The sequence below is a fragment of the Hemitrygon akajei genome, chromosome 6 (genome assembly GCF_048418815.1).
Source record: "Hemitrygon akajei chromosome 6, sHemAka1.3, whole genome shotgun sequence".
NCBI lineage: Eukaryota > Metazoa > Chordata > Chondrichthyes > Myliobatiformes > Dasyatidae > Hemitrygon > Hemitrygon akajei.
Genome location: NC_133129.1, coordinates 64056376 through 64073712, shown reverse-complemented (window position 1 = coordinate 64073712; position 17337 = coordinate 64056376). Strand labels below are relative to the sequence as shown.

The 17337-nt window shown below is 41.6% G+C and overlaps 1 protein-coding gene across 4 annotated transcripts in view; it reads right to left on the bottom strand.

The window, feature by feature from the left end:
- megf10 (multiple EGF-like-domains 10) overlaps window positions 1-17337 on the bottom strand; it is a 176276-nt gene that overhangs the window by 43780 nt on the left and 115159 nt on the right. For all 4 annotated transcript variants that reach the window (XM_073048477.1, XM_073048479.1, XM_073048478.1 and 1 more), the window contains exons 10-11: window positions 15031-15205; window positions 13702-13822 (exon numbers count right to left, since the gene is read on the bottom strand). In XM_073048477.1, coding sequence (XP_072904578.1) covers window positions 13702-13822; window positions 15031-15205 — 296 coding nt within the window. The remainder of the gene's footprint in view (window positions 1-13701; window positions 13823-15030; window positions 15206-17337) is intronic.

Below are 17337 nucleotides of genomic sequence, written 5' to 3'. Positions count from 1 at the left end.
TTCTGGCAAGGCAGGCTTGAAAAAGCAGAAGAAACACACAGGCCATTCATCCCTTCATAGCTGCTATGCTATTCAATAAGATCATACCTGATGACTTGCTCAGCAATACTTTCCTGTTCTAACTCCATAGAGTCATACACTAATACAGCGTAGAAACAGGCCCTTCAGTCCAACTTTCCCATACTGGCCAAAGTGCCCACCTAAGCTAGATCCATTTGCCAACACTTGGCCAATATCCCTGTAAACACTTCCTATTGATATCTTATCCAGATAGCTCTTAAATGTTCTTATCGTACCTGCCTCCACTATGCTCTCTGGCAGCTCACACCACCCTTTTCATGAAGAAAATGCCCCTCAGGTCCATTTTTAAACCTTTCCCCTCTCACTTTAAATTTTTTGCTCCCTTTATCTGGCAAAAAGACCGTATGCATGCACCCTATCTATGCCCCTCATGATTTTAGTCACATTTATATGGTCTCCCCTCAGTCTCCAAGAAATAAAGTCCTAGCCTGCCCTGCCAATCTCTATAACTCAGGCCCTTGAGTCCTGGCAACATGCTCGTCAATCTTCTTTGAACACTTTCCAGCTTGATGACATCCTTCCAATAAATGTGTGACCAAAGTGTTCGTATATAATACCTTCAAGAACAATCTCACCTATGACTTACACAACATACTGTAACTACAATACAATGTCCCACTCTTCTGCATGAAAACCAGCCCACCAATGCCTTTTTCACCACCTTCCTTTATTATTAAAAAAAAATCAATCTTTGTCTTGAATATATTCAGTGACTGAGTCTGAAAAGCTATCGCCATTCAAAACCTAGGCCAAATAAACATTTGTCACTGCTTTCAAAACGGTCTCCTTTTAGCTCACTAGAAAATTATACAGTCAGCTTGAACATGGTAAAACTTCTCAACACAATACGACCTAACATTTGATACCAAACCATGGCAGAGTAAACCAAGACAAACTAGGGAAGTCTTTGTGGTATAGAAAGGTGTTTATTATTTGGAATGTGATTGCTACAAATTATGATTTAATAACTTACTTAATTGAGGCTGAAATCATAAGTCACCTATGTTGTTCCTCTCCACGCCTTGTTTCACATCGGGCGACAATGTTGCCATTTCTTTAGCGTTTGTCTGTTTTATGAGGTTGAGTTGCAAGCTCGATGCTCAACCAAGCACAGAAGGAAAGCCCACAAGGAGCCGGCCAGATTCGAACCCGTGACCACTCGCCTCAAAGTCTGGTGCAGATGTCACTACAAGCCGGCAACAAGTCACTTACGGATGGTGATAATTGTCGTTTGGATGAACGGCATTTCCTTAACATTCCTGAGCCTACATCCTATGATTTCTTTCCCAACAAGACTCAAACTACAAGAAAATGAACTGCTGGAGGAACTCTTGTGGGTCAGGCAATATCTGTGCAGGGAAACGTAGAGTTTTGGGTTGAGGCCATTCATCAGGATTGAAAGAGTAGAATAGAGCTACCAGTATAAAGAGGGAAGAGGGAGGTGTAACACAGGAACAGGCAGTTGACAATGGGATCCAGGTGAAGGGAGGCTGGTGGGAAGGTGAAGCAGGTGGGGGGGGGGGGTAGTGAATAAGAGACTCAGTGGGTTGAGTGTATGGGTGATGAGAAGAAGGAACCATGTTAGAGACAGGAAACAAACAGGGCAACAGGGTGCAGGTGAGAGGGGTGGGGGCTGAAAGGAAGGGGATGTGCAGGAGGAACGATGAATCAGAAGGTGAAAGGAACAGAGCAGGTGCAGATAACCGAGGGTTTAATATTGATGCCACTGGGTTGTAGACTACCACACAGAACATGAGGTGCTGTTCCTCTAGTTTGCATTTGGCCTTCCCCGGTGGTGGTGGAGGATGAAGATAGACAGGTTGAAGTGGGACGAGAGAGTGGAGTTGAAATAGCTTGCAGTCAGGAACTCAAGATGGCCACTACAGACAGAATGCTGCACAAAGTGGTTGCCTCGTCTGCCCTTAGTCTCACCAATGTACATCTTTAGTATTTGTTTAATAATCCTCATTTCCTTCAGTTCCACGATTGTATTGGAGGCCGGGTTCTCTTTTGCATTAGTTGATGAAGCAAATGCAAAGTATTTTTTCTTGATCATTTCCTGAATGCTATTATAAATTCTCCTCTCCCTTTCAGTAAGTGCCCTCCATTTGTCCTAATTTCTCCACTTACAGAAATTGCTTTTGGGTTTTGAGCTGTTTAATATTGTATTCTATTTTCTCTTTGTTAATTTCTTGCCATCCCTTGCCACTTGTTATAGGAATGCCATTACTAAACTGGAAAGAGTGCAGTGTTGAGCAGGCTAAAACTTTATTCCGCTTTATTCCTTGGAACGTAGGAAACTGAGGGGTGACCTTATAGAGCTGCACAAAAATATGAGAGGTATAAATGAGATGAGAGGACAGAGTCTTTTTTCCCCCCCAGGGAAAGGAAATTAAACACTAGAGGGAATATGTTTAAGGTGAGAAGTGTAAGAGTTAAAAATAACCTGAGGGTGAACTTTTTCATGCAGAGTGTGTTGCTGATACGGAGCAAGTCATCAGAGAAAGTAGTTGAGGCAGATAAAATGACAACATTTAGGAGACTTTGGAGAATTTATGGATAGGAAAGATTTCGAAGTATATCATCTAAACATGGGCAAATGGGATTAGCTTACTGAGCTCCGTGATCAGCTTGGATGAGTTGAACTGAAAGGCCTAAATCCATGCTGTATTATCCATGACGATATGATTCCACTTACATAAAATCTTACCGTACAACCTGGGGAAAGAAAAGACCACTTGGCCCCTCAAACCTGCCCTACTATTCAATGTGATCATGGCTGATCTAATTGTAATCTGAACTCCACATTCCTCCCTATTCCCAGTAACCATCTACCCTTTTGATCATTCAGAATCGACCTCAGCCCAAAAATAATTTTTAAAACCCAGCTTCCACTGCCCTTTGAGGAAAACACTTTCAAATTATTATGACATCCTGAGAGATAAAACTTCTCCACAGTTCTGTCTTAAACGGGCAACTTCTTATTTCTGTACAGCAACCCCTAGTTACAGATTTTCCCAAAAGAAGCATCCTTTCTGCATCTACTCTATCAATATTCCACAGGATAAAATTTGTTTCAATCAATTCCCCTTTCAGTTCTCTACTCCAGCAAACATAAGAAAAGCCCAACCAACCTTTCCTTATAGAAAAGCCATCCAATCCTGTTAGCAATCTAGTAAACCTTCCTAACTTGGTTCCAACACTGTAAGATCCTTCCTTAAATAGGGAGACTAGCATTGTACACAGTGCTCGAGATGTTGCCATGATAGTGTAGTGGTCAATGTGACGTTATTACAGCTCAAGGTGTCGAAAGTCAGAGTTCAATTCTGACATCATCTATAAAGGAGTCTGTATTTCCTCCCCATGGAATGTGAGGGATTTTTCTGGGCGTTCTAGTTTCTTCCCACAGCCCAAAGCCCAGCAGGTTGCTAGGTTACTTGGTCGTTGTACAATGTCCTGTAATTAGACTAGGTTTGAATCGGGAGTTGCTGGGGCAGCATGGCTCATAGGGCCTACTCTGTGCTGTATTGTTAAGTAAGGAAGGAAATAAATAAAAAGATGAAAAATCTCACAGATGCAATATCTAAGTGCAGAATAACCTTCCTAATTTTGCATTCTACTTCCTAAATGTAAACAATAACATACTGAGATTCGCTGATTAACTATTGGGCCTGCAGTTTAGGCTTGTACTGATCATGCATGAGGAAAATCAGATCTCCTGCATTCCAGAGTGGTGCAGTTTAATGGATGTTTTTCCTGGACCATTTCCCATTTGCCCTATCTTTGCTCACTTGATCAACTTTCTATATCCCTCAGTTGCCTTCTTACAGTTGATCTCTGACCCATCTTTGTGTCATCAGCAAACATCATAACCATATCTCTGTCTCTTCATCCAAATCATGTATATAAATTGTAAAATTAAAGCCTTAGCCTTGATTCTTGCAGCATATGACTCATTACATCTTACCAACCACAAAAAGATCCACATTGCTACACTTCGTTTCCTTTTAGCCTGCAGTCCCAATTTATTTCCTACTACTGTGGTGATTATAATTGGTTATTACAATGCAATGGTTGGCCTCATCAGCAACAACGATGCGTCAGCATACAGAGAGGAGACAGAGAGGCTTGTCAGATGGTGCAAGAACCACAGCCTGAGTCTCAACATGGATGAGACAAAAGAGATGATTGTAGACTTCAGGAAGGTGCAAGTCGACCACTCTCCACTGCACAACGTTAGCTAGGAAGACACGGCAGCAATGAACCTTTCTGAGGAGATTCAGGTGTGCAAGACTCACCGCCCCCATTCAGACGGCTTCCTACAGAAGCAACGTTGAGTGTCCTGCCTGGCTGCATTACTGTGTGGTACGGAAGCTGCAAGGCATCGGATTTCAAAACCCTACCGAGGACTGTAAAAACCTCCAAGAGGATCACCGGGTCTCCTTCCCCCATTTGTGACCTTTACTGGGAGTGTTGTATACTCTCTTCAACTCTTAGGAAGGAGGTACAGAGGCATCAAGTCTAGGAATACCAGACTGGGTAACAGCTTCTTCCCTCAGGCTGTAAGACTAATGAACAAACTGCCATTACCAAGGTCTCGTCACTAGGACAGCGAGCTGTTTATTGTTTACTGTGCAGTGCAATGCATGCATTTTGAATTATATTTTATTAACTTATTTGTGGTAATATCTTGTGGGTGCATCATGGTCTGGAGGAACATTGTTTCATTTGGTTGCATATATGTACAGTCAAACATGAACTTTCCTGAGTTACACACAATTCCAAATTTACAGCTTCCTCTGGGATGTAATGTGTATCTTCAATGCAAAATAGCTGCCATCCTGGGAGAAATTCACTTTCCATCCTCTTACTTTCCATTAGTATTAACATTTTCAATTATTAATTCCCCTGGACATACTTTCTATAGGACTCCTTTCTTTTATAAGCATCTACAAAACTATGTAAAGATCTTAGGCACATATAAAAATATTCTGAAAGGTGAAGATGCTGTCCCAAGTAATGAAAATAAAAGTTTCTAAATATCAAAAAAGTACTATAAAGATCAGTAAACAGTAAAAATCTAATTCAAATCATTATTTGGTGTGACCATGCTTTGGCTTTAAAGCTGCATCAAATCTCTTAGGTGGACTGTCATACAGTTCTATAAGAAAATCAGTCAGTAGGTTCTTTCAAGCATTTTGGAGGACTTGCTTGCTGTCTCACTTGCTTCTATCTCTCCAAGTAATGCAAGACAGCCCTGATGTTATTGAGATCAGGCCTCTGTGGAGGCCATACTATCTGTTGCAGAACTCCTTCTTTTTGCCAAAGGTAATTCTTTATAACCTTGGCCATGTGTTTGGGGTCATTGTCCTGCCGCAGAATGAGTCGGGACCGGTCAGACGCCTCCCTGATGGTGTTGTGTGAAGGATGAGACTCTGCTTGTACTTCTCTGTACTGAGGATCCTCACCAGATCACTGTGGTGAACTAGATATACCTGTCTGACTGCTCCTGTGGCTCCTCCCAAGACCCTGCTGACTGCCCCTGTGGCTCCTCCCACAGACCCCTGTATAAAGGCGACTGTGGCCTGCTGCTCTCCCTCATTTTCCCCAGGATGTAGTGTTGTTCTTCAGTCAATAAAAGCCGATATCTCACTTCCTAAGTCTCGGCGTGAGTTATTGATGGTGCATCAATCACCAACTCCATTTGCAGAGGTGCCTCCCCAAACCTGCAGGAAACCTCCACAGACACTCATCCATGTAGGGTTCTCCAGCTTTTCTACAGACAAATTGCCTCCTGTTTAAGCTAAAAATTTCAAATTTTGACTTGTCAGTGCAGAGCACTTGCTGCCTTTGTTCAGCACCCCAGTCCTTGTGTTCTTGTGTGTAGGTGAGTCTCTTGGCTTTTTGGCAGCAACTCTTCTCTGAAGACCAGTTCTGACAAAATTTCTCTGGACTGCAGAGCGGTGTACTTGGGTTCCAGTGGTTTCTGTGAGTTCAGAGCTGACAGCAGAGCTGGACTTCTAAGGGACATCAGTTTGATGTATCTCTTGTCTGCCGCACTTAGTTTCCAAGGCTGACCTCTGCATTTCTTGTTCTCAACATTGACCATTTCTTTGTGCTTTGGAAGGGTTTGGACAGCACATTTGAAACTCCTGTCTACCATGAAATTTCTGCTTGGGAGAAACCTTGCTGATGCAGGATGGGCATCTTGTATCTTGCTGCTATGATCACTCTTGCCATGGCGTATGTATTGATGATTTGAAGGTTAACCTGTCTCATTTGCCACAGCCTCAACATTTTAGCTTGGTTGTCCTTCACCCAGTTTGATTCCTTCTACACTTGGTTCTGTTTCAGTTAATCAGTTTAGTTCATTCTACTCATTATGTCATTGATCATTAACACCTGTAGGTTCAATCATACGCTGGGCTGTATACCTTTTCAAGTTTTATTTGAAGAGGTCTAATATGTTACTTTCTTTAACAAGTACAAATATTTCTCTGTAGCATTTAATATTTTGGAAAATGAATGTTTGGACATGTAAAATTTGTTCTTTTCTATTGACATATTAATGCAGAAGACAAAAAAGTAAACACCTAAAACAAAATATATATGAAATATCTAGGGTGCCTAAAACATTTGCATAGGACAGTATCTAAACTCCTTCTTATACTTCTGATAAACTTTATCTATTACTTTTATTCTGTTGAATTCTAAGTCTTCAGGTACAATTTTTTTTCAGTATACTTATAAACCTTTTTCAGTTTAATACTATTCTGTAATCCAGGGCTGCAACACTTCTCCTGTTGGATCTTTGTGCTTTCAAGAAATATACATTTGTTGCAAATCATGTATTTGTTCTTTAATCACTACCCACCGCCTGCCTTCCATCATATTCTATTAATGTAGTTAAAATCCACTCTAGTCAACCTCCCATTTAACATTTGTCTTTGTTTTAATTGAAAACTCTTTTTCAGATAGAACCATGTCACTTTTAGATTAATGTAAAATTCTAGCGGTCACTCTTTCCCGGGGGGCCTCTTTAGAATAAGATTTGTAATTAGCCTTTTCTCTTGACATGGTACAAGATATAAGTGAGCCTATTCCCAAGTCGGTTCTTCTGCACACCGATTAAAAATCTATCTTATATAATATTATAATAATTCATTCTCTATATTGTCAGCAGCAATTTGAATTATCCAGTCTGCATGTTCACTATTGTTAGTGTATTATCTTTTCCCATGCAATCTCTAAATCTTATTCTGTGTGCAACAACTCTTCAACTGTTCAAGGGTCAATATAATGCACACTGAAGTTTTCCAACCCCTTCTGCTAATTAGCTCCATCCAAACCTATTCTAATCCAATATGCCAATCTTGGCTCTGTGACTCAGCCAGCTCTCTCAGAGACAGTAGCTTCAAAGAGGTGGCATCTATCACTAAGGATTCCCATCACCAAGGACATGCCCTCTTCTCACTGCTACCAGCAAGGAGGACATACAGGAGCCTAAAGACATACTGTACACTCAATGATTTAGGAAGAGCTTCTTGTCTTCCGCCATTAGATTTCTGGATGGACAATGAACCCATGTGTACTACCTCCATATTTTTTTGGGGGGGGTGGGTTTGTGCACCTTATTTAATTTATTATTTTTTATCTCTTACAATATATTTCTTACTGTAATTTATAGTGTTTTAAAATTACTATGTGTTGCAAAGTACTGCTGCACAAAACAACAGATTTCACAGTGATATTACACCCAATTCTGATTCTGATCTTGGTCTTTTTAACTATTGGATTTTTAACTATATTGGATTAATACTTGGCTTGGAAATACTTGCAGGACAGTGGCAGGGAAGACTAACCCTAATTGGTGACATCGCTCAAAAAGCCAGGAAGGGTGAAATATCCCCCCCCCCCCCACTGGGAAGTATGGTTCTGTAAACCTTTTGGTGTGTTTTCAACACTGAACAACGAGCAACATTCTCTTCTGCCACATATGCGGTATGTGGGATTTTAGCCTCCCTTATCGCTGGCTTACAAGAGTCTGTCAGAGGCAGCTGTGGTATAAATTTCTCCCAATTAACACATGGCTAATATTTTGTTTTGATCTTGTTGAACACACAGAAGAATAGATAGCTTTGTCTCCATACCTCTCCAAATTCTTCAACTTGAAGTATTTAGCCATTCTGTTGAGAGTTGGGAGTCTGCTTCTAGTGCCCCTTAGTTAGGATGGTGCAGATCACAACAGTACACTCAGTGAGCAAATTCTCTTCAACATGACATTATGGGCTCTTCCCTTTCGCTTCACTTATTAAACTGCTTGTTGACAAGAGAGTGAAAATGATAAATATCTTATCGTTTTTAGACAAATAACTGCTGAGAACTTTTACAGGAGGACACCACTCAGCTGCTTGAATTTGTTTTGCTATGGGTTCCCAGCTGATTGCTGATCTCACTCCATATCCCTGTCTATGCTCCATTTCGTATCCCTTCATGCTTTTGTCTAATAACAAACCTATTAATCTCTTTAATAATATTAATAAGTCATCAACTGTGGGTCAGGAAGATCATTTTAAATTCCTTCTATACATGGAGATATGTTTTCAAATTCCACTCTGAAAAGCCCAGGCTCTCAATTTTAGATCCTGATTTTTTAACCAGTAGAAAGTTTTGTTACATCCACTTCCATCTCTCTCCCTTAATACAATCAAACCCTCAGAAAACAAAACAAATGTGTAAATCCTTCCTCATAATTTAGCCCTTATTAACGAGGTAAATTTAAACTGTAGTTCTTCTGAAGCCAATACTACCTGCATAAAGTGGGCTGCACTAAACTGCTTATGGTGTTTCAGGACTGGTCTATACGTGGAACGGTGCTCCATTCTGAATCACTGCCTCTGAAAGGAGGGTGTGAAAATAAAATGAGAGAAACTGAATCCTTTTGAAATCTAGCTAGGAAACAATTGAGTTACTTTTCCTTAACCTAATTCCAACATATTCAAGGAGTGCTTTGTGTTGCTTTCATATCAATGTCAGAGTTCTACAATAAGAGCACCCACTGTAACAGCTCTGAACACCTAGCTTCCCAGTATCAGCCAAACTAAATCCTGCCCTTGTCTATAATAGGAATTTGCTCTAAATTTCACTCATTGTCCCTGGCAATGAATGCTACTGAGATAATGCAACTTGATTTCTTCTCACTCACTCCATTTACATGACAGCTTTTTAAGCACTGACGCATTGAAATACTTCAAAGATCCAATGGACACCAATGTCTGGAAATTGCATCCAGTGATGCCTCCTTGTTTTCCATAAGATGTTTAGAAGGATGCATTCTGTGGCATGTTTGAAATGTTTGCTCCTAGTGTGGTGGAGTGGCGCTTCTGCCTCAGCTCTACTGATCTGGGTTCAACCCCAACCCTGGGTGCTGACCGTATGGAGTTTACATGCTCTTCCTGTGACTACGACTTCTTCCAGTACATCAGCTTGGTAGGTGGATTGGTTCCTCTAAATTGCCCTCAGTCTGTCCGAAGGTAAGTAATAGAACAGTTGATGCAAGTTGTGGAAAGAATTGATTATAGGCAAAATTAATGGAGAATGGGGCTGTTATATAAGCTGGCACAGACCTCTATCTATTTTGAAAGAAAATATAAAAATTTCCTGCTCTTTGGAAAATCAGAACTGGCACTTCCTGACAGACTTCATAACTGTGTCATATTTTGTGCAAGGATGTGCATTGCTTATTAAATTATTTCAGAGCAGAAAATGGATTGGAATCACATGAGCAATATTCTTCTTAGTTAATTCACAATAAATAGAGCAGAGTGTGAATACTCAAGATAATGAAACATTCATGGATAAAGTGGCACTCTCATTCCCCTAATGATCCAGTCGTTAACATTTAAAGAAAAACATCCTTTGAGAATTTTTAATTTCTGCAATTTGATGCTCGTGCTCTCTGTAGACAGAGAGGCTCCTGGGGAAGTTGCCAGTACAGTGCATGCAACCCTCGATACATGGATCCAATCTAGATTGTTTAATGCCACTTCCACTACATGATTATAAAGAAGAACAAAATAATTGTTTCTCTGGATCCTATGCAGCACAAAATAAAAATCTCAATAAGATAAAAAACACTATAATGATGAAAAAAAAACGTAAGATAGCTTATGTACATAATTTGATTGTATGTCCATAAAATGACACTTGGCACAGGAGTGTCTCTACATAAGATGACTGACAGGAAAAGATAAAGCAGTGCTGGTTGGGGGTGTGGGGTGGCGGGTAGTGGGTGGCGGTGTTATCAGCCTTACTGCTTTGGGAAAGTAAACGTTTCCAAGTCTGATAGTCCTGACATGGATGTTACATAGACTCATCCCTGATGGGAGTGGGACAAGCAGTCCATGAGCAGAGTGGGTGGGATTCCTCATGATGTTACTGGCATCTTTCTGCATAAAATTACTTGATGGCAGGTAGACTGGTGCTGTTGCTGCATTGGGCAGTTTTGACTACCTGCCATCGAGCCTTCCTGTCTGCCGCAGTGCAGTTTCTGTCTGATGCAGTGATGCAGCTTGTTAGAGTGCTCTGCACTGCGCGTTTGTACGTTGTCCAAGCTCTCTTCAACCTACTCAAAGATTAGAGGTGTTGGTGAGCTTTCCTGATTGTGTAGAACGTGTTCTGACTATGAGAGGTTCTGCGAGATGTGGACTCCCAGAAGTCTGAAACTCTTTGCAGTTTCCATTGCTGGGCCGCCACAGTAAAGAGGGGTGTGAGTGGGGCGAGTTCTCCCGAAGTCAGTTACCATCTCTTGTTGACGTTGTGGAAGAGATTATTTGCCTGGCACCAGGCCTCAAGGTCTTCAACCTTCTGTCATGCAGGTGGTCTCATCGTTGTTGGTGATGAGCACCACCACTGTCCTGTCATCGGTGAACTTGACAAAGTGGTTAGTCCGGTGTTTGTGCAGTCATGAGAGAGCAGAGTGTATAGCAATGGACTTAGCACACAGCTCTGGGGGGCACCTGTGTCCAGGATGTGGGGAGGGAGGAGTGGTTGTACATCCTGACTATCTGAAGTCTGCTGGTTAGAAAATCCAACACTCAGTTGCACAGGGACAGTGTATTTAGTCCAAGGAGAAGGAGTTTGTTCACCAAGGCCTGTTGGACAATAATGTTGAATGCCGAACTGATATCCAGAAACAGCATTTTACATTGAGGGTCCTCGTTTTCTAGGTGTGTCAGGGCCAGTGCATGACGTATGCTATAGTATCTGTCGTAGAGCAGCTCTGTCAGTAAGGATATTGGTGGGTTTTGCTATTCTCGGGATCGCAGGCCACTTGTAGCAATGGGATGTGATCAGGCCCATTCCAGAGTAGGAGGTGTGTAGAGGCTTCAGAGGGATAACTGTGGTGAACTACATATACCTGTCTGGACACGCCCCCTGCTGACTGCTCCTGTGGCTCCTCCCACAGACCCCTGTATAAAGGCGATTGAGGTCTGAGCCTGGCCTCTCTGTCTCCAGGATGTAGTATGGTGGTCAACCACTGCTTGTTCCTTCATCCAGTCAATAAAAGCCGATATCTCGCCTTTAAGTATCAGAGAGAGTTATTGATGGTGCATCAATAACCCAAGCACCATAACCTCAGTTTCTCTGCTCCCCTACTCCCACTCCTCACACTATTATGGAGATCACTTTGACCCATGACCAAAAGATGCAGCAGCTCCCTGTGGAGAAACCTCTGAGCAACAAACAAGTTATGGTGTCAACACTCTTTGAGGGATTCATTTACAATCCTTCTTCCCTTCCTAAGCGGTCCACTGGGATCCATTCCAGTTGTATGAGTTCTAAGGGGGCGGATGGGACAAACATGGAAACTGCAGCCTCTTCTACATGGGGAGGGAGAACCAGTAGGTGGATTATTTGAGAGTTGGGTGCTTTTTCCATTTGTTATGTAAGGCATCTACGTTCTTCTAACAGAATTCAACAATGAGTTGGAGCTCAGTCTCCAAGTGTGCACAAAAGCAAGCATCATCTGTATATGGCAGTTCAACTCATGAGCTTCAGATGTAGTTGAACAACCAAAAGACCAAACCACTGATGACAGCCACCACCTACTCTTGCCCAGAATGCATCAGAATATGTGGATCCAGGATCAGCCTCTACAGTCACATGAGATCTCGCCGATAGACAACCCCGTTGGCGAACATCATACTCGACTCGAGTGATTGCGCTCCCTCTACTATTACAGCAGCAAAAGAGTTACAGTGGATTAAGCCAGGTCACTACAATATACTGCAATAACCATTTGTTAAAACCAGACTATCTCAATCCTGTGATTTTGGTTTGGGCATTAGCACTATACACATCATCCAACTGGCACTATACATAGTCTAATTCTTCGGCAAGCAGTAACAAATTTGCATGTTTAAAACAATTTCTGTGCTCCAAGGACCAGCTTTGGATCTGGACAATTTTTCAGGTCGCTGTCCTTCTCTATGTTCCTTCTTGTCCTGACCACTCTGTCTCGATAATCTACTCCAGACTGAGTCACCTCTGCTCAATTGGTTAACCCTGAGACTGAAACTCCTAGGTTCAAGCTCAGAACTAGTTCCAAATTCTATAATCCTTGACCAAATAATCTAGGCTGATGCCCCATTTTACCACTGAATGAATACACTGGTAAAGGCAAGAGCATTTGAAACCAAGGCCTTATCTATTCTTGCAGCTGGATATAAAATAACCTAAGGCAACATTTCTAAGAATGGGTAATATATTTATTCTTTAATCAATATGTCTAAGCTGTTAGCACAGCATCATCAGATTGTTGTTTGTGGGAAACATTTTGTCAGCGCTGAATTGACTGAAAGCACATTTTAGATGTACTGGAACCATAAAGGGTGATATAGAAATGTAATTCTTCCTTTCTAAACATTACAATACTTCTGTGATTTATCAATCCTGGCCTTTCGTGGATCTATCATCTTAATCACTTGATCGCTGACAGTTACCAGGACCCACCTTCTGGTACCCCTTCCCATTCTCTCATTTCAAAATTCCAAAAACATCCACCTTTGATCAAGTTTTTGATCAGCTCTGCTGCTGTCTTACATGGCTTGGCATCAAACTGTATTTGATAAATCACTTCCATGCAGTAACAGACAAAGAACAAGAGGAGTAGGCCCTTTGGCCCACTGTCAACACCAACTATGGAGTAACCAGTTACATTCATCATTCTCCGCATATTCGCACCAATTCTGCAGGCCTCAATCACTCACAGATCAGGAGCAATTCATAATAGCCAAGTTATTGACCAACCCATCTGGAGTTGGGATGAAGGAGGAAAATGGAGCATTCAGAGAAAACACATGCATTCAACGTGCCAACACCACATAAACTATATCAGAGATGAGGAGTAAATCTGTGAGACAGCAGTCCTGCCCACTGCGCCTATGGGCCTTGGAACAGTTTAATACAGTATTAAAGATATCCCACATTGAAACACCCAAATAATGAACATTTAAAGCAGAAAATTGGTGATTGCAAAAACGACCATTCAAAATGCTTTGAGTAGAACAAACACATCAGCATCAAGCATTATTGAGGCATTCACTCACTCTTACCTACCTGCTTTACAAGTACAGGAGCCATCTACTGGTGAACAGAGTGCCTTATTTTTACAGTCACAAGTAGAGGAGCAGTTTACTCCATTGGTGCCAGCTGGACAAGGAGTCGAACAATCAGATCCCTGTCGAGCAACGTAGAACAAGATGTAAGAACTTTTTTTAAATACTGGAAAGAAAATTGTCAATATCCTGGATTTAAATATTAACAACTAGTTTAGTTAGAAATTATATAGGTCCTTCCCAGACCTGGCATATGTATAGTCTGTTCTTACAAATGAGTGTTTGGGAGACCGACTGGATGGAGTTGACAGCTGCCGTAGGTCTGCAAGCATCTTCCGGCTATGAAGGAACTTTGTTCTTGGCTGCATGTCCGATTTGTGAACAGTTCAAAGGGACAGAACCCTACCATAAGCTGTAATTGCTTTAAATCACTCTCTTCTTTTCCTGTAAAGAATGCTCTCAGAGATAAGGAAAATAATTAGGGTTTCTTCCTCTGGAAAAGAAAGGTTAAAGGATAACTTAAGTAATTTATGATTATGAAGCTTTGAAAAGAAGGGAAATTCCACAGATGCCCCAACAGAACTTTGGGCCTGAAATACAAGACAGTAATTGATAAATCTAAAGAGGAACTGATGAAAGTCCAGGAAGCAGCAAGAATGTGAAATTCACTCTCTCAGTTGAGAAGCATAACAACACATCCATAAGAGCAAAGACACAGTTCAGGGGGACCTGTTTAAATGAATGAAAGAAATAGGAATGGAAGAACATACAGATAGGGTGAAGGAGGGAGGCAACCCATGTGGAGCATTAACACAGGGTCAAGTGCCCAGTTTCTGTACACTCAAGTGAACACCATGATAGCGTAGTGGTTAGAGCAACACTATTACAGCTCAGGACGTCGAGTTCAGAGTTCAATTCCGACATCCTCTGTAAGGAGTCTGCATGTCTTCCCGTTGGAAAGCACGGACTTTCTTCAGTGCTCCAGTTTCCTTCAACAGTCCAAAGGCCTATCGGTTGGTAGGCTAATTGCTCAATTCAAATTGTTCTGTTGGCAGTTACTGGGGCAGTGTAGCTCAAAGGACCGGAGGGGCCTACTCCACAGTGTATGAATAAATTTAAAAAGTCAATAAATAAAGTAGATTAACAAACATGAGAAACTGCTTTTGTCAGATTAAGGTGGTTACTGGAGTGGTACACAGAGATGGCAGTTACTGGAGTGAGTGACAGAAATTGAACAGTCAAATGTTCCACAAACTTTCATAACTCACTGAAAACAAGAAGAAACAAAAACTCCAGACTATTTTTGTGCAGAGCCGACGACTCGTGTTACCTTATATCCTGGTGCACAGATGCACTTGCCAGTTTCGGCATTGCAGTCTGCTCCATTTTTACAGCTGCAGATTTGACGACAAGATAGACCATAAAATCCAGGGGCACATGTCTCATTGCAGTAGAGGCCAGACCATCCGGGTTTGCAAGTACATTCGCCAGACATGGGGTGACAGCTGGTGGGGAAGGATAAAAAGGGCTTTCAGTCGCTTGTAACATAGCAATAGTCTCATGCGCACAACTGTTATACCTGAAACACTGACTCCACTTTCTGTTGCTTGTAATCCTCTGCTTGAGTAACCATTTTAATTGAAAGAGAATCATTATTTTTGTTTCTTTCCCAAAAAGGTTCCAGCAATGGTGTTTTGAGCTCTTTCAGCAAGACACTGATCTCAGTGAGTGTGCTTGCTGGCTTATTTCCTCCACCGAAAGGCTATCATTCAGTTCGACTTGAGATGCAAAGGCCCAGGAGGCTTTTACAAAGATAGAGCCTCAGCTTAAAGCTGTTAACTCAAGGGAACAGTATGAGCTGTTCTGCAGATTTAGCAGATCTAAACCAAGACTCTATCTCATGCATTACCACGACATGTATTTAAACAGTCCAAAACTCTTCACTGTCAATGGGGCACTTTATGACACATGTCCCCTGTTGCAGTGTAGAAACATGATAGAGAATTATCATTCAGCAAGCTCCAACAATTGGCAATTGAAGACAGCCATTGTGGGCCAAAAGGCCTGTTCCCATGCTACTGCTCAGTGCTCTGTAACAACCAGATTCTCAATTCTTGGTGATGTTGGATAAACATCGTCACCATATCAGGAGAAATTCTCCTTTTGTTTTTACTCGCATGGAACACCAGAAAAGACGATCATTAAAAATCTCTTCCAATGTATGTCACTGCTGACTGTGTAGCATACTCACTGCAGTGACAGCCTTTATTTTCTCCACAGGTCTTTGGAGTGGGGCTTCAATCTACTAGCTAAGCTGTACCGCTGCTGGGTCTGTAAAGCCAATTAAATTGTGCTGTAGTGTTTCAGGAACCCATCATCAAGACTGTAATTGGAGTAGACAGCAACTACCCCAGAGAGGTCCTGATTTTCATAGGTCGCAATACCTGTTCGATGGCCAGCTGTTCCCACCTGAAGCACCTGTCATTTTCAAGGCCGATGAAGACAGCTGCTTTAATCTTCATAAATAAGCGCATCACCCAATGAGGGTGGGCAGATTACTTGGAATGCCCATCAGATTCTGGGTCTTGTGCCAAATCAATACCCAGGGTATGTGATCCAATAGCCATAAATAGGCCTGATATCACTAAGGGAATTTGCCACGTCTCAATTTACATTTCTGACATGGTATTATAAAGGATACTCCATTGTTATATGATACTGACAGGTTCCAAGTACATTCAGAAACATTTCAATCTTGCGGAATAGCTGCCTTATGTCTTATTGTTTCTTTTAAGAATAAGTTTTACTGAGAGGGAGAAAAGGGCTTTGAAGTTATTCAGCACTGATCTGACTGGCTCCAAGAGCTTTCAGAGTCACAGGCATTGTCCTGCCTGATAAATTACATTACTCACAGCCTCAGTGAAGCCCGGATCCTAGTACTGATTTTGTCAAGTTGAATCAAATGTCCAGTATTTTGAACAGAATAAAAATGTCAGATGGCCACGCACTCTCATTTGCTGGATTATTTCAGAACATTGTATGTATGTACTGCATGTGTAGGATGTGTGTTATTCTGTACAGCAATGGAGTGGGGAAGTGTTAGAGGGATAAAGAGGGTTACAGGAACACAAACAGTGAGAGATGCACACAGAGAAAGAGAAAATATAGCATGTAGAAAGCACATATAGAAAGAGATAAGCAGTAAGAGAGAGCCAATGATAGGCAAAGAATGAATTATATAGCGAGGTAAACTGAGAGAAACCATGTTTCTCAATCTGTTTGTTTCTCATTCTCTCTCTCTCTCTCTCTCTCTCTCTCTCTCTTTTTCTTCCATCCCCAGGGAGTGGGAGAAGGAAGGAGGGGGAGGGGAGGGAGGGGGAGAGGGGGGCAGAAAGGGGGAAGGGGGGAGAGAGGGGGAAGGGAACTTCATAATTTTTAAATTTTGTTTCAGATTTGCAGCATCTCCAATTTTTTTAATTACCCCATGAATTTTATTTTATTACAGAAATATAACATTCTGTATAAATATAATAACTATAAATACAAACGAAGAGCGAGTGAGTCTGACAGAACAAGCAAGCAATAGAAATAACAATAACCAGATAACCAATCAGTGACAGACAGAAACATCAGGATA